The sequence below is a fragment of the Salvelinus alpinus genome, chromosome 23 (genome assembly GCF_045679555.1).
Source record: "Salvelinus alpinus chromosome 23, SLU_Salpinus.1, whole genome shotgun sequence".
NCBI classification, from domain to species: Eukaryota; Metazoa; Chordata; class Actinopteri; order Salmoniformes; family Salmonidae; genus Salvelinus; species Salvelinus alpinus.
Window position 1 is genome coordinate 31,402,195 of NC_092108.1, and position 24,430 is coordinate 31,426,624.

General features: G+C 42.0%; 1 protein-coding gene across 1 annotated transcript in view; it reads left to right on the forward strand.

The window, feature by feature from the left end:
- Nucleotides 1-24,430, forward strand: part of LOC139550799 (pappalysin-2-like) — an 80,805-nt gene that overhangs the window by 30,344 nt on the left and 26,031 nt on the right. Inside the window, exons 10-16 of the mRNA XM_071361960.1 lie at nt 18,998-19,126; nt 19,723-19,808; nt 21,696-21,892; nt 22,024-22,143; nt 22,477-22,612; nt 22,985-23,159; nt 23,587-23,758. Of these exons, the coding sequence (XP_071218061.1) occupies nt 18,998-19,126; nt 19,723-19,808; nt 21,696-21,892; nt 22,024-22,143; nt 22,477-22,612; nt 22,985-23,159; nt 23,587-23,758 (1,015 nt within the window). The remainder of the gene's footprint in view (nt 1-18,997; nt 19,127-19,722; nt 19,809-21,695; nt 21,893-22,023; nt 22,144-22,476; nt 22,613-22,984; nt 23,160-23,586; nt 23,759-24,430) is intronic.

Genomic DNA, 24,430 nt, shown 5'->3' on the forward strand with positions numbered 1-24,430 from the left:
CATTAAGGCACAAAACTACACAAAGTCTAAGACCTGACAAAAAAACACTCCTGTAAAATGTCCTCCGGTGGAATGCTAGAGAGAGAGAGGGCTCTTAGAGCTGATCCATAATTAATAAGGGTAATTTGTAGCGGGAGGAAATCCGACACGCCTGAGAGAGTAGATAATGTGCATTTTTGTAGGTATTCTTTACAGCTGGCCGGAGACAATGGTAATCAAGCAGTGCTGCCGGGAAATCAAGGGTAGGCTCTTTTTATAGTTTGGAGCTGACCAAAACAGCTCAATAGCCCTGGGACAGGAGGTATGATATCACCGTGCCCACTGTACATCCAGTTTAGGTTTAAGGTCACTGCTTCCTACAGCAAGGTTAGATGATTAGGTGACTAGACACAAATACACAAGACAAGAAACAGTGTTGGGGAAGCTACTCTGAAAATAAAGTTTACCAACCTAGCAACTATTTCACACTGGAAGAAGTTATAAAGCTGCACTAAAGCTAAACAAATATATCATTTACATAATTAAAGTTACTTTGAAAAGAATTGTTCACTACATCCAAACTACTTCGTGAAAAATTATCATATGTACATCTGAAATGTCATAGACTACAAATTGCAAGAACAAATCACTTTACCCCAGTGTTACAGGTTAGAGTGCCTTCAGAAAATATTCACACCCCTTGACTTTTTCCACATTTTGTTGTGGTACAGACTGCATTTCATATGGATTAAATTGAGATTTTGTGTCACTGGCCTACACACCATACCCCATAATGTCAAAGTGGAATTATGTTGATTTTATTTTTTATAAATTAATATAAAATGAAAGGCTGAAATGTCTGAGTCAATAAGTGTTATGGCAAGCCCCTTTGTTTTGGCAAGCCTAAATACGTTCAGGAGTAAAAAATTGCTTAACAAGTCACATAAGTTGCATGGACTCACTCTGTGTGCAATAATAGTGTTTAACATGATTTTTTAAATGACTACCTCATCTCAGTACCCCACACATACAATTTTTTGTAAGGTCCCTCAGTCGAGCAGTGAATTTCAAACACAGATTCAACCGCAAAGACCAGGGAGGTTTTCTAATGCCACAAAGAAGATCACCTATTGGTAGATGGGTAAAAAAAAGTGTTCATTGAATATCCCTTTAAGCATGTTGAAGTTATTAATTACACTTTGGATGGTGTATCAATACATCCAGTCGCTACAAAGATACAGGCTTCCTTACTAACTCAGTGGCTAGAGAGGAACAAAACCGCTCCGGGATTTCAACATGAGGCCAATGGTGACTTTAAAACAGTTACAGAGTTGAATGGCTGTGATAGGAGAAAACTGAGGATGGATCAACAACATTGTAGTTACTCTACAATACTAACCTAAATGACAGTGAAAAGAAGGAAGCCTGTATATAATAAAAAATATTCCAAAACATGCATCCTGTTTGGCACTAAAGTAATACAACTTTTTGTCCTTAATACAACGTGTTATGTTTGGGGCAAATCCAACACAACACATCACTGAGTACCACTCTTCATTTTGTCAAGCATGGTGGCGGCTACATCATGTTATGGGCATGCTTGTCATTGGCAAGGACTAGGGAGTTTTTTAGGGTAAAAATAAACAGAATAGAGCTAAACTCAGGCAAAATCCTATAGGAAAAACTGGTTTCCAACAGACTCTGGGAGACAAATGCACCATTCAGCAAAAAAATAACCTAAAACACAAGGCCAAATATACAATGGAGTTACTTACCAAGACGACATTGGATGTTCCTGAGCTGCCTAGTTATGTTTTGACTTAAATTGGCTTGAAAATCTATCCGTTTGTCATTATGTGGTATTGATTGTAGATGGCTGAGATTGTTATTTTTTTTTATCCATTTAGAATTCCGTCTGTAACTCATATTTTCGTATTTTATTCTGTTGAAACCATTCTGTTGTTGATTTGCTTCTGTGTTTTATGTCGTTGTTCTGTTGCACCACCCAATTTTTGTTGAGCTTCAATTGGCAGATAGATAGCCTTACATTCTCCTGGTAAATGTTTTGATAAACATGGAAATTCATTTTTCCGTTGATGAGAGCAAGCTGTCCAGGCCCTGAGGCCGCAAAGCATCTCCAAACCATGATGCTCCCTCCACCATATTTTACAGTTGGGATGAGTTTTTGATGTTGGTGTGCTATGCCTTTTTTTCTCCACACATAGTTAAACTCAACTTTAGTTTAATTTGTCCACAGAATATTTTGGAACATCCAGGTGTTCTTTTGCGAACTTCAGACGTGCAGAAATGTTTTTTTTTGGACAGCAGTGGCTTCTTCCATGGTGACCTCCCATGAACACCATTCTTGTTTAGTGTTTTACTTATCGTAGACTCGTCAACAGAGATGTTAGCATGTTCCAGAAATTTCTGTAAGTCTTTAGCTGACACACCTCATTGAGCATTCTGCACTGTGCTCTTGCAGTCATCTTTGCAGAACGGCCACTCCTAGGGAGAGTAGCAACAGTGCTGAACTATCTCCATTTATAGACAATTTGTCTTACCGTGGACTGATGAACATCAAGGCTTTTAGAGATACTTTGTAAACCCTTTCCAGCTTTATGTAAGTCAACAATTCTTAATCTTAGTTCTTCTGAGATCTCTTTTGTTCGAGGCATGGTTCACATCAGGCAATGCTTCATGTGAATAGCAAACTCAAATTTTGTGAGTGTTTTTTATATTGCAGGGCAGCTCTAACCAACATCTCCAATCTCGTCTCATTGATTGGACTCCAGGTTAGCTGAGTCCTGACTCTAATTAGCTTTTGGAGAAGTCATAAGCCTAGGGGTTCACATATATTTTCCAGCCTACACTGTGAATGTTTAAATTATGTATTCAATATAGACAAGGAAAATACAATAATTTGTATGTTATTAGTTTAAGCACACTGTGTTTGTCTATTGTTGTGACCAATTTATGTAGAAATCCAAGTAATTCCAAAGGGTTCACATACTTTTTCTTGCAACTGTATGTTCCAAGCGCAATGCACAACAACAGAGTATCACAACCGTAATGACCATTCATTCACAATTATACAGTTTTGTCCAATACTGTAATACAAAAATAATTATAAACTGTGTACCCAATAAAAAATGTGAGTGCAGTAAATGATCTCAGTTCAGTTCCTACCACGATGCACCAGTCAAATGTCCCTCTATAGAGATGAGGCAACGATAGTGATTGTAGAAGCTGTAGAGGATGACCCTCTGTAGGTGGTGAAGTAGTTTCAAGTTTCATTAGTCGTATGGGATACGCATGGTAAACATCGTCCAACGAAATGTAAAATGAAATAGTAAAAAAAAGAAGACGAACATGCAGTAAATGGCAGTAGTATAGATTAAACATTGGAGCATAAGTATAATAAAGAAAGGCACAATTTATAGTACAATATTTACACGTGTATTGGGGAAGGAGGGGATGCTTGTGTGGAGAATCAGAGCAGGACGCTCTCGATGGTGCAGTGGTAGTATTTGGAGAGGACTCGGGGCAGCATGCCAAATTTCTTCAGCCGCCTTAGGAAGTAGAGATGGTGTTGCGTTTTCTTGACAAGAGTTGTGGTGGTTTTGGTCCATGACAAGTCCTTGGTGATGTGAATGCTGAGGAACTTCCTGAAGTCAACAATCAACTCCTTTGTTTTTCTGACTTTGAGGAAGAGGTTGTTTTCATGACACCACAATTCCAATTCACTTACCTCCTCCCTATAGCCTGACTCGTCTTTGTTGGTTATCAGGCCTACAACCATGGTGTCCTCAGCAAACTTGAAAATGGAGTTGGTGTTGTGCAAATTCACGCAGTCGTGGGTGAACAGGGAGTACGACACAGGACCGAGGACCCTGTGTTAAAACCTCTTTGGGCTAGGGGACAGTATTTTGACGTCTGGATGAAAAGCGTGCCCAAAGTAAACTGCCTGTTACTCAGGCCCAGATGCTAGGATATGCATATAATGGTAGATTTGGATAGAAAACACTCAAAAGTTTCTAAAACTGTTAAAATTATGTCTGTGAGTATAACAGAACTGATATGACAGGAAAATAACAGAGGACAAACCATCCAGAAAAAATAAAATTCAGCCCACCACTGTTTCCAATGGCTGTCATGTTTAATATGAAGGGAAAACCTCCCAGATTGCAGTTCATAGGGCTTCCACTAAATGTCAACAGTCTTTAGAAAGAGTTTCAGGCTTGTTTTTTGGGAAAAAAGTAGAGGTCGACCGATTAATCGGAATGGCCGATTAATTAGGGCCGATATCAAGTTTTCATAACAATCGGTAATTGGCATTTTTGGACACCGATCATGGCCGATTACATTGCACTCCATGAGGAAACTGCGTGGCAGGCTGACTACCTGTTATATGAGTGCAGCAAGGAGCCAAGGTAAGGTGCTAGCTAGCATTAAACGTATCTTGTAAAAAACTATCAATCTTAAAATAATCACTAGTTAACTACACATGGTTGATGATATTACTAGTTTATCTAGCTTGTCCTGGGTTGCATACAATCGATGCGGTGCCTGTTAATTTATCATTGAATCATAGCCTACTTTGCCAAACGGGTGATTTAACAAGCGCATTCACGAAAAAGACTGTCGTTGCACCAATGTGTACCTAACCATAAACATCAACACCTTTCTTAAAATCAATACATAAGTATATATTTTTAAACCTGCATATCTAGTTAATATTGCCTGCTAACATGAATTTCTTTTAACTAGGGAAATTGTGTCACTTCTCTTGCGTTCTGTGCAACAGAGTCGGGGTATATACAGCAGTTTGGGCCGCCTGGCTCATTGCGAACTGTGAAGACTATTTCTTCCTAACAAAGACAGCCAACTTCGCCAAACGGGGGATGATTTAACAAAAGCGCATTTGCGAAAAAAAAGCATAATCGTTGCACGAATGTACCTAACCATAAACATCAATGCCTTTCTTAAAATCAATACACAGAAGTATATATTTTTAAACCTGCATATTTAGTTAAAAGAAATTCATGTCAGCAGGCAATATTAAACTAGGGAAATTGTGTCACTTCTCTTGCGTTCATTGCATGCAGAGTCAGGGTATATGCAACAGTTTGGGCCGCCTGGCTCGTTGCGAACTAATTTGCCAGAATTTTACGTAATTATGACATAACATTGAAGGTTGTGCAATGTAACAGGAATATTTAGACTTATGGATGCCATCCGTTAGATAAAATACGGAACGGTTCCGTATTTCACTGAAAGAATAAACGTTTTATTTTCTAAATTATAGTTTCCGGATTTGACCATATTAATGACCTAAGGCTTGTATTTCTGTGTGTTATTATGTTATAATTAATTCTATGATTTGATATTTGATAGAGCAGTCTGACTGAGCAGTGGTAGGCAGCAGCAGGCTCGTAAGCCTTCATTCAAACAGCACTTTAGTGCGTTTGCCAGCAGCTCTTCGCAATGCTTCAAGCATTGCGCTGTTTATGACTTCAAGCCTATCAACTCCTGAGATTAGACTGGTGTAACCGATGTGAAATGGCTAGCTAGTTAGCGGGATCCACGCTAATAGCGTTTCAAATGTCACTCGCTCTGAGGCTTGGAGTAGTTGTTCCTCTTGCTCTGCAAGGGCCACGGCTTTTGTGGAGCGATGGGTAACGATGCTTCGATGTTGTCGATGTGTTCCTGGTTCGAGCCCAGGTAGGGGCGAGGAGAGGTGCCTATAAGAACATCCAATAGTCAAAGGTATGTGGAATACAAATGGTATAGAGAGAAATGTCCTATAATTCCTATAATAACCTCAACCTAAAACTTCTTACCTGGGAATATTGAAAACTCATGTTAAAAGGAACCACCAGCTTTCATATGTTCTCATGTTCTGAGCAAGGAACTTAAACGTTTTTTTACATGCATATATTGCACTTTTACTTTCTTCTCCAACACTTTGTTTTTGCATTATTTAAATCAAATTGATCATGTTTCATTATTTATTTGAGGCTAAATTGATTTGATTGATGTATTATATTAAGTTAAAATAAAAGTGTTCATTCAGTATTGTTGTAATTGTCATTATTACAAATAAATAAATGAATAAATAAAAAATTGGCCGATTTAATCGGTATCGGCTTTTTTTGGTCCCCCAATAATCGGTATCGGTATCGGCGTTGAAAAATCATAATCGGTCGACCTCTAGTACACAGTCGTGATAAAAACACTTCCATCTGCAAATAGTGGGGTCAGCATTTCAGCATCAGAAATTCCAGGTCGGGTGAACTTGAGGTCTCGATGTTTTCAACTTCGGTACACCAGGAATTGTTTATGAGGAAACATACACCCCCCCCCCGACTCTTATCAGAAATTCGAGTGTATTGTCCCTAAGCCACGCCTCAGTAAAATCAAAGACACAGCATTCCCTGATGTCCCTCTGCGATTGACGCCTTGCTCTGAGATCACAGAGTTTTTTTTCCAGTGATTTGACCTTAGCCATCAGGATACTAGGAAGAAGAGGCCATGTAGCCTGTCTTTTCAGCCTAGCTTGGAGTTCCTTTTCCTTCCTCTTCTTTGTCATCGCCGGCATTGCCTTAGGTCATCTCGGCCAGAAGCAACAGGTAGGCCAGATATGCGGGAAACAAAGGAGGTGTCATGACTGGCCTGTGAGGATCAGGTTACAGTGCATCACAGTTCTACAGATAGAGGGGGAGAGGTATGGAGGTGGGGGGTTTTAATGATCTCACGCCCATCGTAAATTATAGGGCAGCAGCCCAACACCATTCTGTTCTCTAATGTGAGAGACTGGAATGTCTGTGTGCCTTAGGAAGAGTTTACAGCCGAAAAACCTACAGAACATCAAATTAATGGACTTTGGGACAATACAGAGGGGCAAAAAAGTATTTAGTCAGCCACCAATTGTGCAAGTTCTCCCACTTAAAAAGATGAGAGAGGCCTGTAATTTTCATCATAGGTACACTTCAACTATGACAGACAAAATGAGAAATAAAATCCAGAAAATCACATTGTAGGATTTTTAATGAATTTATTTGCAAATTATGGTGGAAAATAAGTATTTGGTCACCTACAAACAAGCAAGATTTCTGGCTCTCACAGACCTGTAACTTCTTCTTTCAGGGCTGTGCGATGGCCACTCCAATACTTTTACTTTGTTGTCCTTAAGCCATTTTGCCACAACTTTGGAAGTATTATTGGGGTCATTGTCCATTTGGAAGACCCATTTGCGACCAAGCTTTAACTTCCTGACTGATGTCTTGAGATGTTGCTTCAATATATCCACATAATTGTCCTACCTCATGATGCCATCTATTTTGTGAAGCGCACCAGTCCCTCCTGCAGCAAAGCACCCCCACAACATGATGCTGCCACCCCCGTGCTTCACGGTTGGGATGGTGTTCTTCAGCTTGCAAGCCTCACCCTTTTTCCTCCAAACATAACGATGGTCATTATGGCCAAACAGTTCTATTTTTGTTTCATCAGACCAGAGGACATTTCTCCAAAAAGTAGGATCTTTGTCCCCATGTGCAGATGCAAACCGTAGTCTGGCTTTTTTATGGCAGTTTTGGAGCAGTGGCTTCTTCCTTGCTGAGCGGCCTTTCAGGTTATGTCGATATAGGACTCGTTTTACTGTGGATATAGATACTTTTGTACCTGTTTCCTCCAGCATCTTCACAAGGTCCTTTGCTGTTGTTCTGGGATTGATTTGCACTTTTCGCACCAAAGTATGTTCATCTCTAGGAGACAGAACGCGTCTCCTTCCTGAGCGGTATGACGGCTGCGTTTATACTTGCGTACTATTGTTTGTACAGGTGAACGTGGTACCTTCAGGCATTTGGAAATTGCTCCCAAGGATGAACCAGACTTGTGGAGGTCTACAATTATTTTTCTGAGGTCTTGGCTGATTTCTTTTGATTTTCCCATGATGTCAAGCAAAGTGACACTGAGTTTGAAGGTAGGCCTTGAAATACATCCACAGGTACAGAAACTTCTAAAGCCATGACATAATTTTCTGGAATTTTCCTTGCTGTTCAAAGGCACAGTCATCTTAGTGTATGTAAACTTGTATGTAAACATCTGTCCCACTGGAATTGTGATACAGTGAATATAAGTGAAATAATCTGTCTGTAAACAATTGTTGGAAAAATGACTTGTCATGCACAAAGTAGATGTCCTAACCGACTTGCCAAAACTATAGTTTTTTAGCATGAAATTTGTGGAGTGGTTGAAAAACAAGTTTTAATGACTCCAACCTAAGTGTATGTAAACTTCCGACTTCAACTGTATATGTGATGTTTACATACTTTATGTTGTGTAGAGAATATCCATATGAAAGAGAATGATAAGACTGTGATTTTAGTTGTCTAAAAGAGATCATAGTAAATCTTAGTACCTTGCCTTGTAACTAGCTACGCCCAAGCTAGCTACGCCCAAGGGAACCCCTTTCTACTCTAGGTTATAAAACATGTGAGTTAAGAATTTACATATCAGACTAAGTTTACCACGTGCTGCAACCAAGATTTACGACTAGTCATGACCCCGAAACACAACACAAGGTTGAAGACAAAGAAAATCTCTGAACAATGAAGTTAATGGTGGAGTAACTATTCTGTATCTAAGAAGGTGAATTATTATTATTATTATTATTTTTTTTAAATTTCACCTTTATTTAACCAGGTAGGCTAGTTGAGAACAAGTTCTCATTTGCAACTGCGACCTGGCCAAGATAAAGCATAGCAGTGTGAACAGACAACAACACAGAGTTACACATGGAGTAAACAATAAACAAGTCAATAACATAGTAGGGGGAAAAAAGAAAAAAAAAGAGAATCTATATACAATGTGTGCAAAAGGCATGAGGAGGTAGGCAATAAATAGGCCATAGGAGCGAATAATTACAATTTAGCAGATTAACACTGGGGTGATAAATCATCAGATGATCATGTGAAAATAGAGATACTGTTGTGCAAAAGAGCAGAAAAGTAAATAAATAAAAACAGTATGGGGATGAGGTAGGTAAATTGGGTGGGCTATATACCGATGGACTATGTACAGCTGCAGTGATCGGTTAGCTGCTCAGATAGCAGATGTTTAAAGTTGTTGAGGGAGATAAAAGTCTCCAACTTCAGAGATTTTTGCAATTCGTTCCAGTCGCAGGAAGCAGAGAACTGGAAGGAAAGGCGGCCAAATTAGGTTTTGGCTTTAGGGATGATCAGTGAGATACACCTGCTGGAGCGTGTGCTACGGGTGGGTGTTGCCATCGTGACCAGTGAACTGAGATAAGGCGGCGCTTTACCTAGCATAGCCTTGTAGATGACCTGGAGCCAGTGGGTCTGACGACGAACATGCAGCGAGGGCCAGCCGACTAGAGCATACAGGTCGCAGTGGTGGGTGGTATAAGGTGCTTTAGTAACAAAACGGATGGCACTGTGATAAACTGCATCCAGTTTGCTGAGTAGAGTATTGGAAGCTATTTTGTAGATGACATTGCCGAAGTCGAGAATCGGTAGGATAGTCAGTTTTACTAGGGTAAGTTTGGCGGCGTGAGTGAAGGAGGCTTTGTTGCGAAATAGAAAGCCGACTCTCGATTTGATTTTGGATTGGAGATGTTTGATATGAGTCTGGAAGGAGAGTTTACAGTCTAGCCAGACACCTAGGTACTTATAGATGTCCACATATTCTAGAAGGACCAACCGGTTATTCTCTTCAAATCATCAGTTGTCTACACGGTCCTCCTACCCAAGCTGGGAGCGTCGACACGGCTGATTAGCCTCCTAAGAAGACCACTTCTGACTTCAATTTTGGGATCTTCTGACTTCAGCTGAGAGTCAGGGTCACATGACTGTCATTCCACATTCTATATCTTCAGCTTCCATCTGTACTTCAGACTCACCATCATTAGCAGGGTTATCTCCTGTACTGATGGGCTCATTCATAGGCGGTCCTCAGCAATTCCATCTTGCTGACTGTAGGATGGGTGATCCAACGGCTGAGGAACACGGCCTGGGACATTCAAATATTCAGCAGCCAATGTGCGTAGGACCCTTCTTGAAGAGTATTGCACTGCTTGGGCTCTGTCTTCAAGCCTTCCATTATATTTTCTTACCATAGCGTCAGTGCGCTGAGGTACTGGTCTCTTCTCGCCTCTTCTGTTATCTTTCCTAACTATGGTTTCATAGAAGGGGCCTCTTCTGGTTACTTCTGGGTCAGGTCCTGTGTAGACGATTTCTTCATAATCCCTGGTACCAAAGGACTCATCATCATCAGATCTGGACATGACTCCTCTTGTGTGCCTGCCAGTTCTCTCTGGATCTCAACTTTCTCTTCACAGGTAAGCCTTCTTCTCTTTCAGGTCTGGCCATCTCTACTACTGGTAAGAATTCACAGGGCAGTAGGAGGTCTCTGTGTAGGGTACGCAAGGGCCCTTGGCCTTTCTTCTGTGTGACGACATAAACCGGATCATCAGCAATCCTCTTCACTACCACACAAATGGTACAATCCCATCTATCTGCAATCTTGTGTTTTCCTCTGATGTTAACGTTCCTCAGCAATACTCGATCACTGGGGACAAGTTCTGCTGCTCTGACCTTAGCATTGAACCTTGACTTGTTCTTTTCTCCCATCTTCTGAGCACTCTCTGCGGCTAATGCATAGCTCACTCTCAGTCGCTGGCGGAGGTTCTTGACATACTCAGAGTTGGTTCTGGCACCATCTCCATGCGGCTAAAGTCCAAGGACAAGATTGATTGGAAGGGTAGGCTGCCTGCCGAACATCAACTCGTAATGTGAGTAGCCGGTAGTGTCTTTTCTCGTAAAATTGTATGCGTGGACAAGCGGCTTCACAAAGTCTATCCAGTGATACTTGTCTTTATCTTCCAAAGTTCCAAGCATAGTCAGCAGAGTCCTATTGAACCTTTCGACAGGGTTCCCACAAGGATTTTAAGGGGGGTTCTCGTTGTCTCTGCTCCAATCAGTGAACACAATTCTTTGATCGCTTCCTTGATCGCTATGTAGGCAGCTAGGAAAACCATAACAGACTATGATGTTCTCCCAGCAAGAACAGCAACTGAAAACTTTGTAAAGTGGTCTGTGACATTTATTGTGTCTCTGTTGTCTGGTTCAATAAAAAGGTAATCCATACAGACTAACTCGAGAGGATAGTTTGTCAGAATGTTCATCATGGAGGCAGCTTTCTCAGGATGAGCTTTTCTTCTAAAGCATCTTTCACATGTGACACTTCTCATTGACCACTTGGGCCATTCTCGGCCAATAGAACCTGACACATGCAAAGTTAAGAGCACGATCAAACCCAAGATGGCCTACCTCATTGTGAACTCCCTTTATAGCTCTGGCTCTGTACTTCTTAGGTAAGGATAACTGATATTTCACATTTAGCCTATCCAGACACCTTCTGAATAGCATTCCATCTTTGAGCTCTAGCCTATTCCACTCTCTAAGAAACAACTTGACTTCTGGTGACTCTAAGGTTGTTTGCTTGAAGGTGGGCTTTGTGTTCCCTTCAATGAAGTGAATTATTTGTTGGATGGAGGGATCCTCTCTTTGGGATTTGTACCAGTCATCATGAGTCATCCGCGGAAGCGTGTCTAGTCCAAGACAGGCGTAAGAGGCTGGGATAGCAGTGACATTCATCTCTAAGGACTCAGCCAGAGCGGTGGGGTTCTTGAAAACATCCAGTTTCCTTCAGAGTGTCTTTGATACAAGAATGTGAATGTATCCTCTGAAATTATCCTGTGTTCTTCATTCAGTACACTGTGTGAGTTTTTTTAATCCTTTCTTTTTCTTCTAGGAAAGTGTCATCTTCCTGGGAGGGGTCTTGCGGTCGCCTAGACAGACCGCCTGTGTCCTGATTTGTGTTTTCAACCCTGTACTTTATGGTTGAACCTATATGTTGACAGAGCTATTCGCCAGTGATGCCCTGCTGCAACAAGTTTTGCTGTGATCAACACATAAGTAAGGGGATTATTTTCAGTTAGAACTGTGAACTCGATACCCTAAAGGTAATAATGAAATGTCTTGCATATAGCCTACTTTAATACTAAGTTCTCAAGCTTCGAGTTGGGTAGTTTTGTTCACTTTTAGATTGCCCTCTACTGGTGTAGGTTACATGTCTGAGTTTTCCTTCCTGTTCTTGATATAAAGCAGTACCAAGTCATTCACAGCTAGCATCTGTATGGAAGACATAAGAGATGCTAGGATTGGCAAAGGCCAGGATTTGGGCAGAGGTCAACTTGTTTATGAGGGCTCTGAAGGCGGTTTCACACTCCGTTGTCCATTCATTTCCCAACCTGGCTGGGGTTTACATGTCTGGACTTTGGGTTTCTTGTAGCTCTTTTCTCTCCACATAGGTGCAACATACCCAGTGATGAGACAGTTCAACGGCTTGGCTATCTTCGATTAACCCTCAACAAAGCATCTATAATATCCAGCGATGCCTAAGAAACCCCTCAGTTCTTTTCTGTTAGAGGGACGGGGCCAATCCTTTAAAGCAGAGATTTTGTCTGGATCAGTGTGGACTCCTTCAGCATTCAGAGGACTGGAAGAAATCACATTTGTCAGGGGATAGCTTCAAGCCATAGTCCTTGAGCTGGTTCAACACCTTCATCAGTCTGCTCTTGTGCTCCTCCAACATGTCTGAGAAGAATATTATCTCATCCAAGAACACAAGTACTTAGTTCAGGTGTAGATTTCAACATACTTCTCCATCAAACATTGGAGTGTACTAAGTGCATTTGTGACACCTTGTGGCATGCTATTGAACTCCCAAAAGCCCAGCAGGCATGTACATGAAATCTGTCTTGTGCTTATACTCTTCAGCAACTTCTACTTCATAATAGCCTGACTTGAGGTCCATGGCAGAGAACCATTTTTCACCAATAAGGGCGGAGAAAGTTTTTTCAAGTTGGGGAGGGCGTAAACTCCTTGATAGTGGGCAAGTAAAATTTCCCATAATCCACACAATCTGTTATTGCCATTCTTCTTTTTCACTATCACTATTGGAGAAGCAAATGGACTCTCTGATTCTGTAATGATCTTCGCATCTAACAGTTCTCTCAAGTGTTGTTTCACCGCTGCTCTGTCACAGGGATGGATGGGCCTGGGTCTCTCTTTGAATGTGTTCTAATCCTGGATTTTATATGATGTTGGACTGCAGAAGTACGTCCATGGGAAGTACGTCCAGATCAACAATGAATACCTCTGGTATGGTATTCAATTTGTCAGCAATGCGCTTCTTCCACTCTTCTGGGACAGGGGAATCTTCAAGGTCAAATGACAGTCTTTCACTTGGTGGCTTTATGTTCAAAGATCAATGCACAACAACAGAGTTGTTGGCCTACCTCAACAGGTAGGCCAGTTGAGAACAAGTTCTCATTTTACAACTGCGACCTGGCCAAGATAAAGCAAAGCAGTGTGACAAAAACAACAACACAGTTACACATAAACAAACGTACAGTCAATAACACAATATAAAAAATATATGTACAGTGTGTACAAATGTAGAAGGGTAGGAAGTTAATGCAATAGATAGGCCATAGAGGCGAAATAATTACAATTTAGCATTAACACTGGAGTGACAGATGTGCAGATGATGATGTGCAAGTAGAGCTACTGGGGTGCAGATGAGCAAGAAGATAAATAACAATATGGGGATGAGGTAGTTGGGTGTGCTATTTACAGATTGGCTGTGTACAGGTTCAGTGATCGGTAAGCTGCTCTGACAGCTGATGCTTAAAGTTAGAGAGGGAGTTATAAGTCTCCAACTTCAGTGATTTTTGCAATTCGTTCCAGTCATTGGCAGCAGAGAACTGGAAGGAAAGGTTGACAAAGGAAGTGTTGGCTTTGGGGATAACCAATCAAATATACCTGCTGGAGCGTGTGCTACGGGTGGGTGTTGTTATCGTGACCAGTGAGCTGAGATAAGGTGGGGCTTTAACTAGCAAAGACTTATAGATGACCTGGAGCCAATGGGTTTGGCGACGAATATGTAGCGACGGCCAGCCAACGAGAGCATACAGGTCGCATGGTGGGTAGTATATGGGGCTTTGGTGACAAAACGGATGGCACTGTGATAGACTACATCCAGTTTGCTAAGTAGAGTGTTGGAGGCTATTTTGTAAATAACATCGCCGAAGTCAAGGATCGGTAGGATAGTCAGTTTTACGAGGATATGTTTGGCAGCATGAGTGAAGGAGGCTTTGTTGCGAAATAGGAAGCCGATTCAAGATTACATTTTGGATTGGAGATGCTTAATGTGAGTCTGGAAGGAGAGTTTACAGTCTATCCAGAGACCTAGGTATTTGTAGTTGTCCACATATTCTAAGTCAGAACCGGCCAGAGCAGTGATGATGGTCAGGCGGGCGGGTGAAGGCAGCAATCGTTTGAAGAGCATGCATTTAGTTTAACAAGCATTTAAGAGCAGTTGGAGGCCACGGAAGGAGTGTTGTATGGCATTGAAGCTTGTTTGGAGGTTTGTTAACACAGTGTACAAAGAAGGACCAGAAGTATACAGAATGGTGTCGTCTGCGTAGAGGTGGATCAGAGAATCACCAGCAGCAAGAGTGACATCATTGATATATACAGAGAAAAGAGTCAGCTCGAGAATAGACACCTGTGGCACCCCCATAGAGGTCCGGACAACAGGCCCTCCGATTTGACACACTGAACTCTATCTGAGAAGTAGTTGGTGAACCAGGCGAGGCAGGCATTTGAGAAACCAAGGATATTTAGTCTGCCGATAAGAATGGTGTGATTGACAGAGTCGAAAGCCTTGGCCAGGTCGATGAGGACGGCTGCACAGTACTGTCTTTTATCGATGGCGGTTATGATATCGTTTAGGACCTTGAGCGTGGCTGAGGTGCACCATGACCAGCTCGGAAACCAGATTGCACAGTGGAGAAGGTACGGTGAGATTCGAAATGGTTGGTGATCTGTTTGTTAACTTGGCTTTCGAAGATTTTAGAAAGGCAGGGCAGGATGGATATACATAGGTCTATAACAGTTTGGGTCTAGAGTGTCGACCCCTTTGAAGAGGGGGATGACCGCGGCAGCTTTCCAATCTTGGGAATCTCATACGAAAGAGAGGTTGAACAGGCTAGTAATAGGGGTTGCAACATTTTTGGTGGATAATTTTAGAAAGAGAGGGTCCAGATTGTCTAGCCCAGCTGATTTGTAGGGATCCAGATTTTGCAGCCCTTTCAGAACATAAGCTGTCTGGATTTGGGTGAATGAGAAGCGGGGGGGGGGGGGGGGCTTGGGCAATTTGCAGCAGGGGGTGCAGATCTGTTGGTAGGGGTAGCCAGGTGAAAAGCATGGCTAGCCGTAGAAAAAGTTATATTTAAATGATCGATTATCGTAGATTTATCGGTGGTGACAGTGTTTCCTAGCCTCAGTGCAGTGGGCAGCTGGGAGGATGTGCTCTTATTATCCATGGACTTTACAGTGTCCCAAAACTTTTTTGAATTAGTGCTACAGGATGCACATTTCTGTTTGAAAAAGCTAGCCTTAGCTTTCCTAACTGACTGTGTATATTGGTTCCTGACTTCCCTGAAAAGTTGCATATCGCGGGGGCTATTCAATGCTAATGCAGAACGCCACAGGATGTTTTTGTGCTGGTCAAGGGCAGTCAAGTCTGGGGTGAACCAAGAGCTATATCTGTTCTTAGTTCTACATTTTTTGAATGGGGCATGCTTATTTAAGATGGTGAGGAAAGCACTTTTATAGAGCAACCAGGCATCCTCTACTGACGGGATGAGGTCAAGGATACCCGGGCCAGGTCAATTAGAAAGGCCGGCTCGCTGAAGTGTTTTAGGGAGCGTTTGACAGTGATGAGGGGTGGATGTTTGACCGCGGACCCATTACGGACGCAGGCAATGAGGCAGTGATCGCTGAGATCCTGGTTGAAGACAGCAGAGGTGTATTTAGAGGGCAAGTTGGTCAGGATGATATCTAAGAGGGTGCCCATGGTTACAGATTTAGGGTTGTACCTGGTAGGTTCCTTGATAATTTGTGTGAGATTGAGGGCATCTAGCTTAGATTGTAGGACGGCCGAGGTGTTAAGCATATCCCAGTTTAGGTCTCCTAACAGTACGAACTCTGAAGATAAATGGAGGGCAATCAATCCACATATGATGTCCAGAGCACAGGTGGGGGCTGAGGGGGGTCTATAACAAGCGGCAACAGTGAGAGACTTGTTTCTGTAAAGGTGGATTTTTAGAAGTAGAAGCTTGAATTGTTTGGGCACAGACCTGGATGGTATGACAGAACGCTGCAGGCTATCTCTGCAGTAGATTGCAACTCTGCCACCTTTGGCAGTTCTATCTTGTCGGAAAATGTAGTTGGGGATGGACATTTCTGGATTTTTGGCCTTCCTAAGCCAGGATTCAGACATGGCTAGGACATCCGGGTTGGCAGAGTGTGCTAAAGCAGTGAATAAAACTAACTTAGGGAGGAGGCTTCTAATGTTAACATGCTTGAAACCAAGGCTTTTACGGTTACAGAAGTCAACAAATGAGAGCACCTGGGGAATGGGAGTGGTGCTGGGGGCTGCAAGGCCTGGGTTAACCTCTACATCACCAGAGGAACAGAGGAGGAGTAGGATAAGGGTATGGCTAAAGGCTATAAGAACTGGTTGTCTAGTGTGTTCGGAACAGAGAGTAAAAGGAGCAGATTTCTGGGCGTGGAAGAATATATTCAAGGCATAATGTACAGACAATGGTATGGTAGGATGTGAGTACAGGAGGTAAACCTAGGCATTGAGTGACGATGAGAGAGATTTTGACTCTCGAGGCACCAGTTAAGCTAGGTGAGGTCACCGCTTGTGTGGGGGGTGGAACAAAAGGGCTATCTAAGGCATATTGGGCAGGGCTGGGGGCTCGACAGTGAAATAATACAATAATCAATAACCAAACAGCAATAGATAAGGCATATTGACATTAGGGAGAGGCATGTGTAGCCGAGTGATCATACGGTTCAATGAGTAGCAATAGATGAGTCAGGGAGCCGATTCACTAGTCGCTACTACGCTAGGCGAGCTGGAGACACAGCGATTCAGACAGCTAGCGGGCCGGGGATAGCAGATGGGCCTCCGGCGACGTCGCAACGGAAGATCCTGTTGAAACCACCTCGGACGATTACGTCGGCAGACCAGTCGTGATGGATCGGCGGGGCTCCGTGTCTGCAGTAAAGAGTCCTGGCCAATTGGCAAAAGAGGTATTGTAGCCCAAGAATTAGCTGGTGGGAGATGGGCCTAGCTCGAAGGCTAGCTCAAGGCTAACTGGTGCTTGCTTCGGCACAAGGACGTTAGCCAGGAGTAGCCGCTCGGATTGCAGCTAGCTCGCTGCGATTATCCGGTGTAAAGGTTCAGAGCTTGCGGTAGGAATCCGGAGATGTTGTATCACAACTGCAATGGCCATTCATTCACAACAATACAGTTTTGTCCAAAACAGTAAAAAAATATATAATAAACTGTGTACCAAATAAAAATAAAATGTGAGTGCACTCAATTATTATCATTGTCTCTCTTTAGAGTTGAGGCAACGATTATGATTGTAGAAACTGTAGATGATGAGCCTCTGTAAATGGCAAAGTAGTTTGTAGAAGATGGCAGGTGGCGTTGGTGCTGTCAAATCAAACGGGGGGTACGAAACCCAGTCTGCACAGAACTTACAAAATAATCAATTATTCAGTCTCTTACTTCTATCAACAACAACGTTTCTGTACTGTTCTGTAATAATAACTATTTTTACATGTAGAGGTCTTAAAAGGATTTACAGATTATGTTGCAAAACCCACGTTCTTCTCCACTGCGGCAAGGCAACTACACTCGAGTGCCATTACTGTTCAATCACTCTCATACAAAGAAATGCACATGTAGTGATAGCAAACGCACATTGCAAAACGTTCTAAAATCTAAATGACCATCACTCTCAAAAGCATAATCAATCAATCAAATTGATTTATAAAGCCCTTTTTACATCAGCCGATGTCACAAAGTGCTATACAGAAACCCAGCCAAAAACCCCAAACAGCAAGCAATGCAGATGTAGAAGCACGCATACATGCTTATGTCAATATTCGGACTGATTTTAGATTGTAAACATCATGTGCACTTTAGTTATTCATTCAGACAGGCATAGAATTCGGCTAGCATAAAGCTATATCACCAGGATTCTCTTTTCATTAACATCAAAGGAAAAAACATCAACATTCCCCTCTGGATCAGCAAACTCTTATCTAAGCACTAAATATTCAGTATACTCAACAACTTTTGTTTCCAGTAAGTTCTCTAAGTTATCAATTTCAATATTTCTAGGTTTCTTCTAGGTTTCTTTCTGTTTCACAGTTCGTGGGCGCTCTTGCCAGAAGGCAACAGGGAAAAGAGCAAAACAGCAAAAGACATTCAGACTGTAGGGGTTGCCAACAAACTCCCAACCCATAGAATTAGTGTAAAGAAGTTAGGAACTGTCTTGTTTTGTGAAATCGTTATGAAATGTCTAAAATAGCATGGGATACACTTACTTCACCCATATTATATTTTATTTTGCTGCAAAAAAAGTAGTGTGTAGTTCCAGTAGTTAGCTACACCGCTTCAAGGCAAAAAAAGTAATGAGCTACTGAAAACACTACCTAGATGGATTTTAGTTCAACTACCACCAAGCTACTGCCAAATGTAGTTAAATTACTAGTTGAACTACATGTATAGTTCACTACTCCCCAACACTGACAAGAACAATCCGTTTTTTATTGTGTATTGTGTGTGTGCACTGTGCAGTGTCCATCTAACCTTGTTGTTCAAAATGGTTGTTGTTTGATAGTACTTTTTAGTTTTTGGTAATTGTGTATCTCTATTCAACCTGGAAATAATCCAAAATGTTAATTATATCTGTATTAGTAAAGGAATACATTTCCATGAGACAAGCATGTCATTTGAACAATGTTTACACTTGAATATTGAATGTTTTGATGTGTTCCTACAGCGACATTGTAAAGGACAAGGAATACCAGTACAGAGTTCAGGTGGAAGCAGACGGTCTCCTCAGTGAGCTCTCCCCACCTCTCCTCTACACCCATGGAGCTGCCTACTGCGGAGATGGACTACTCCAGGGGTCAGTCAGTTTACACATCACAGATATGTCATCTTTTCTCTCATCCAATGTAGACAACACCAACAGTAGAATGACAATGTACATAATGTATTCATCAATTCATACTATTAAATTATACACAGCAATATTGTAATCATGGTAAACAAGTCAACCACTTTGTACAGACAGTTTCAAATACACAGGACATGATGTCATATAAAATCCCTTAGAAGATCATGAGCACTAACTTCAAACTTGAGACAAGGATAGGGATAGACAGGTTAATTAAGTTAGCAAGTGTGCAAGTCAAGTGGTACCTTAATTGGGGAGGATGGGCTCATTGTAATTGCTGGAACGGAATCAATGGAATGGTATCAAACACGGGTTTTCATGAGTTTGATACCTTTCCATTCACTTCATCCCAGCCAGTATTATGAGCCATCCTCCTCTCACCAGCCTCTTGTGATACTCACATAGGCCATACCTGTACATATTGGTCTCATACATATTGATCTCTCTAGGTGGAGAATTTGGTGAAATCAAAGGATGTTTGTGTGTTCTAATGAACCTGTATGGCCTATAGAGACAACTGATCCTTGCTGTCTCTCTCTCTGCAGGACAGAAGACTGTGATGATGGCAATCTGTTGGATGGTGATGGCTGCTCTAAGAAGTGCCATATGGAGTCAGGCTTCAATTGCAATGGTGAGTGAAGAACAGACCAGACTGCTCTCCTAATCCTTGTCTCCTTGACCACAATCCTTGACCACAACAGAAGCCCAACTAGACCAAAAATTGCAAGCAGAAGTTTAAATTCAAACTTGGTCAAAATGTCTTTATAAAGTTGAACACTAGTGTAAGGCAAGACACTACTTAACACTTAAGCAAAGAGTCATCACTGATCACATACATTAGCTCCATGCACTGATTTCATATCACAAAACTAATTTGTAGTCAGTCTGTGCTTAACCATCTCAATTTCCCCAAACTACGTATTATGCATACAATAATCGAATAGAATTCAAAATGAATCCATATGAACTCAGACTCAAACAACAGAGTGAATTATGAAGTGTATTTTTCTTTCCTGAGGTAAGTTTACTACTGCAGCTAGCTTGTTTTGATTTCCACAACACAACAACGCTGTCAAGCTGACACACTGCCTTTTCTCTGGTTTTCATTCAGAGACTTGGCAAGGTTAAAGTAGACATTGCACACACAGTAACAACAGCAAATGTCAACCTCACATTTGTGGTGTTCTTGTGTCGCCTATAAATGCATCTACCATGCTGGGGAATGCTTTTGTCCTCTTCCTTTATGATCATGCTCTTAGTTAAAGCAATGTGTTTTCTTAATATAAAATGTGTCATTTGGCTCACAATATAGATCATAAGGCAGTAGGCCCTAATGGTTACTGAGTAACTCAAATATGTTCACATGTTCTATTCTCACATGCTGTATATGTGTATGTCCCAAATGGCACCTTATTCCGTTACAGTGCACTACTTTTGACCAGAGCCTCATGACTATTACTTTATTAATCTCAATTTGGGAAATTGTTTTATAACCTCAAGCATCATCAATGATTTACAAGGACAAGACAATAATTAATGACATACACATAATATGTATATTTTTAAGTAGTACATTATAAAGGGAATAGGGTGCCATTTGGCACAGAATCTTGTGAATCTATTACTCAGCTAGGACGTCAACAGATCCTCAACTTCGTCAAGATTGAAAAAATAAAGCAGCTCCGTGAAGGTTCAGAGATGCCGTGACTGAAAGTGTTACATTTTCTTAGGGAATAAACACGACCAGCAGGAGAAAAAAAACAGATTCGAAATTGCAACACTTATAAAACAGAATAATTTCACCACTCTCACTCAGTCATGCACAAATTTGCTTCCATGTTTGGGTATTCTGATGCTTGACAACTCCTACAACACCAGAATGGATCATGAAGTCAATGTATCTGTAGCATAAACATCAACTTGTATTATCCTGAGAGTGATATTACTGTGACAAACAACTGAAGTAAAAACACATACTGTATATTATGGTCAGCGCACAATTGGCCAAACAACCTGCTATGATGTGGTTTGATTTCATATTGTCTAGACTTTACTTTTGAGACATAGTTCCTTGGATTAATTATGCCAATTCAATACCTTGTCAGTGACTGAACTCTCTCCTACCCATGCAGCTGTCTGTAACTAACAGACAGGGCCAAGTCCAGCCTCTGATGTTATGCACATCAAGCCCACTCATTATGAATATTTTGTGTATTACATGATGTTTTGCTTTTTTATTCTCTCTGTTTGAACCTTTGTCAGACATCTTTATTATTAAAGCACATATTTCCAGTTAGGTAATGTTTTCTTATGACATCATCTACTTATTGTTATAAAATGCAATCCCCCCACCAGATTGTGTTAGTTCCAAATGGCACCCTATTCCCTATATAGTGCACTACTTTGGACCAGAGCCCTATGGGTCCTGGTCAAAAGTAGTGCCCTGTAAAGGGAATAAGGTGTCGTTTGGGACACACCCTTGTTCACCACATACCTTTCCCTCCATTGGTTCCCCTAGATGAACCCAGCCTGTGCTACGTGTTTGAGGGTGATGGTGTGTGTGAGGTGTTTGAGAGGGGCTCCAGCGTACAGGACTGTGGTTACTTCACCCCTCATGGGTACAGTGACCAGTGGGCTTCAACTGCAGCAGCTTCCTATCAGGATCAAAGCAGCTGCTCTGCCCTGGGAGCCACCGGAGAGCCCTCACTTAGCAAGGTAGCAGTGCTTTACCTCTGCCCTGTCCTTCACCTCCTGGATACAATTGTTATTTTTCTGTAAATGTGACTATATTGAGTGTTGTTATGGAGGTTTTAAATAATGAATGCATGATTCCCCTTTTATTAAAGCTATGCAAGCCCCAGTACCTGGAGATGAATGAGAAGCCGTCACTTGACATATGGTTTCCATGCACGGCCCAGTCATACACTCAGACCCACTATGGCGAGGAAGATACAGTATGGCTAAAGGTACTCCAGTCCACTAGTTCACCACAGAGGATGCATGTGGCACCCTATTCCCTTTACAGTGCACTACTTTTGACCATAGCCCACACACTATTTGACCCTCTCCAAGGTAATATTCCAACAGTCCTTTGTTATGTTCCAGGGCACATCTTTGTACTTTCTCCCAATTTGTCATGCCATGTTTGTCACAGTTTCTGTTGTTTCTGTTGTCATATTTTCCCCCGTATCATTACCATGCAATCTAATTACCATTGAAGTGGGGAACATTCAGGAACTGATTATTATTAAGTTGAACTCAGTTTGTTGTTGTCATAAAACCTCTAATTGTTGTCCCAGGTGGGATTTGCGCAACCTGGAGTTGCCACGTCTGTCATCATCTATCTGGCCTCAGACGGAGCCTGGCCTGGAGAGCAGTGCAGGAAAACAGTCTTCATCCAACTGTGTGATACTGGTGGCAGAAACCACTCCTTGGGTATGAACTTGAACTAGCAACCCTGTTCGCCTTGACAGACAAAAGAGCTGACTGACTGTTTGAATAAACATTTTCCAAGCCAAGATGTCTTCACACATATGTAGAGATAGGGTTATGACTAGGGACAAGTTATGATGGATGGTTACAATGATGGCCATGTGATATTTAAAGTGTAGTGAGTAAGCATCCATGTCTTATTCCTGTCTAGGGCTCCATCTCAGTTCCTCTCTTCGCAATTCCTCGCCTCCTTCTCAACTGTAGTTGAGGATAAGGTCCAAGGTCCCTCCCCTTGGACTTTCTTGTTCAATATGTTTTGAGAAGATGAGGAATTGAGGAAAGATTCTTTGAAAAAGGGCCTGTGTCTGTCCTTAGGTTCCTTTGAGCTGTCGTGCCAACAGAATCCCTTGGTGGTGAACGTGACACACAACCTGAGTCAACCCTTCTTCCTGACTACCGCTGTCATCCTAAACTTCTCCTCGCCCTTCGTTGCCGTGACGGGAGTCGCTCTGCGCACATCATGTCACTTCAGCGCCTTTGCCCTCACTAGGTGCGCTGAGGGTGGGGTCTCCGAGGACTTCCATATGCACACACACGTGCACATATGTACATGTACAGGCACACACATGTGCACACACAGACACACGCACACAAACAGTCATTCAGGCCTACACACAGACATACACAACAAGTAACATAGCTGTGCAAACACACACACACACACACACACACACACACACACACACACACACACACACACACACACACACACACACACACACACACACACACACACACACACACACACACACACACACACACACACACACACACACACACACAAGTAGTGTGATATATGTTACCATATCTGTTGAAGATTGAAATAATCAACAAAATTCTAAGAACTTTGCTAAACTCATACCTTTCTCTCTGTGTTTCTCCTCTCCCTCTGTGTGTGTGTGATTATGGTGGCCCAGCTGTTCACGACGGCCCTGCCAGACGGACACATGCGGTCCTCCTCAGCTGGAGCATGCCTCTGTCACCTGCAGCCCCGGGACAGAGAGGACTGAGACCTCTCACTGCACTGTCCACTGTCATCCAGGTTTTACCCTCACTGTGTTCAGTGGCAAGGGCCATCCACCCCATCAGGTAAGCACAACACTAGGATTAGACTAGGGTTTTACACCATCAGGTAAGCACAACACTAGGATTAGACTAGGGTTTTACACCATCAGGTAAGCACAACACTAGGATTAGACTAGGGTTTTACACCATCAGGTAAGCACAACACTAGGATTAGACTAGGGTTTTACCCCATCAGGTAAGCACAACACTAGGATTAGACTAGGGTTTTACACCATCAGGTAAGCACAACACTAGGATTAGACTAGGGTTTTACACCATCAGGTAAGCACCACACTAAGATTAGACTAGGGTTTTACACCATCAGGTAAGCACAACACTAGGATTAGACTAGGGTTTTACACCATCAGGTAAGCACAACACTAGGATTAGACTAGGGTTTTACACCATCAGGTAAGCACAACACTAGGATTAGACTAGGGTTTTACACCATCAGGTAAGCACAACACTAGGATTAGACTAGGGTTTTACACCATCAGGTAAGCACAACACTAGGTTGACAACCCTAGAACCTCACTCTATTTAAACAATTCAGAGCATTATAGAAATCATATATACATTATATATGATATGCCCCCTCCACTTTATCCCCCTACACATCAACATTGAATTTGAGAGCATTGTGAAAGTAACATGAAATAGTACTAGCCTACTATGACTGTCGAAATATAGGAACTA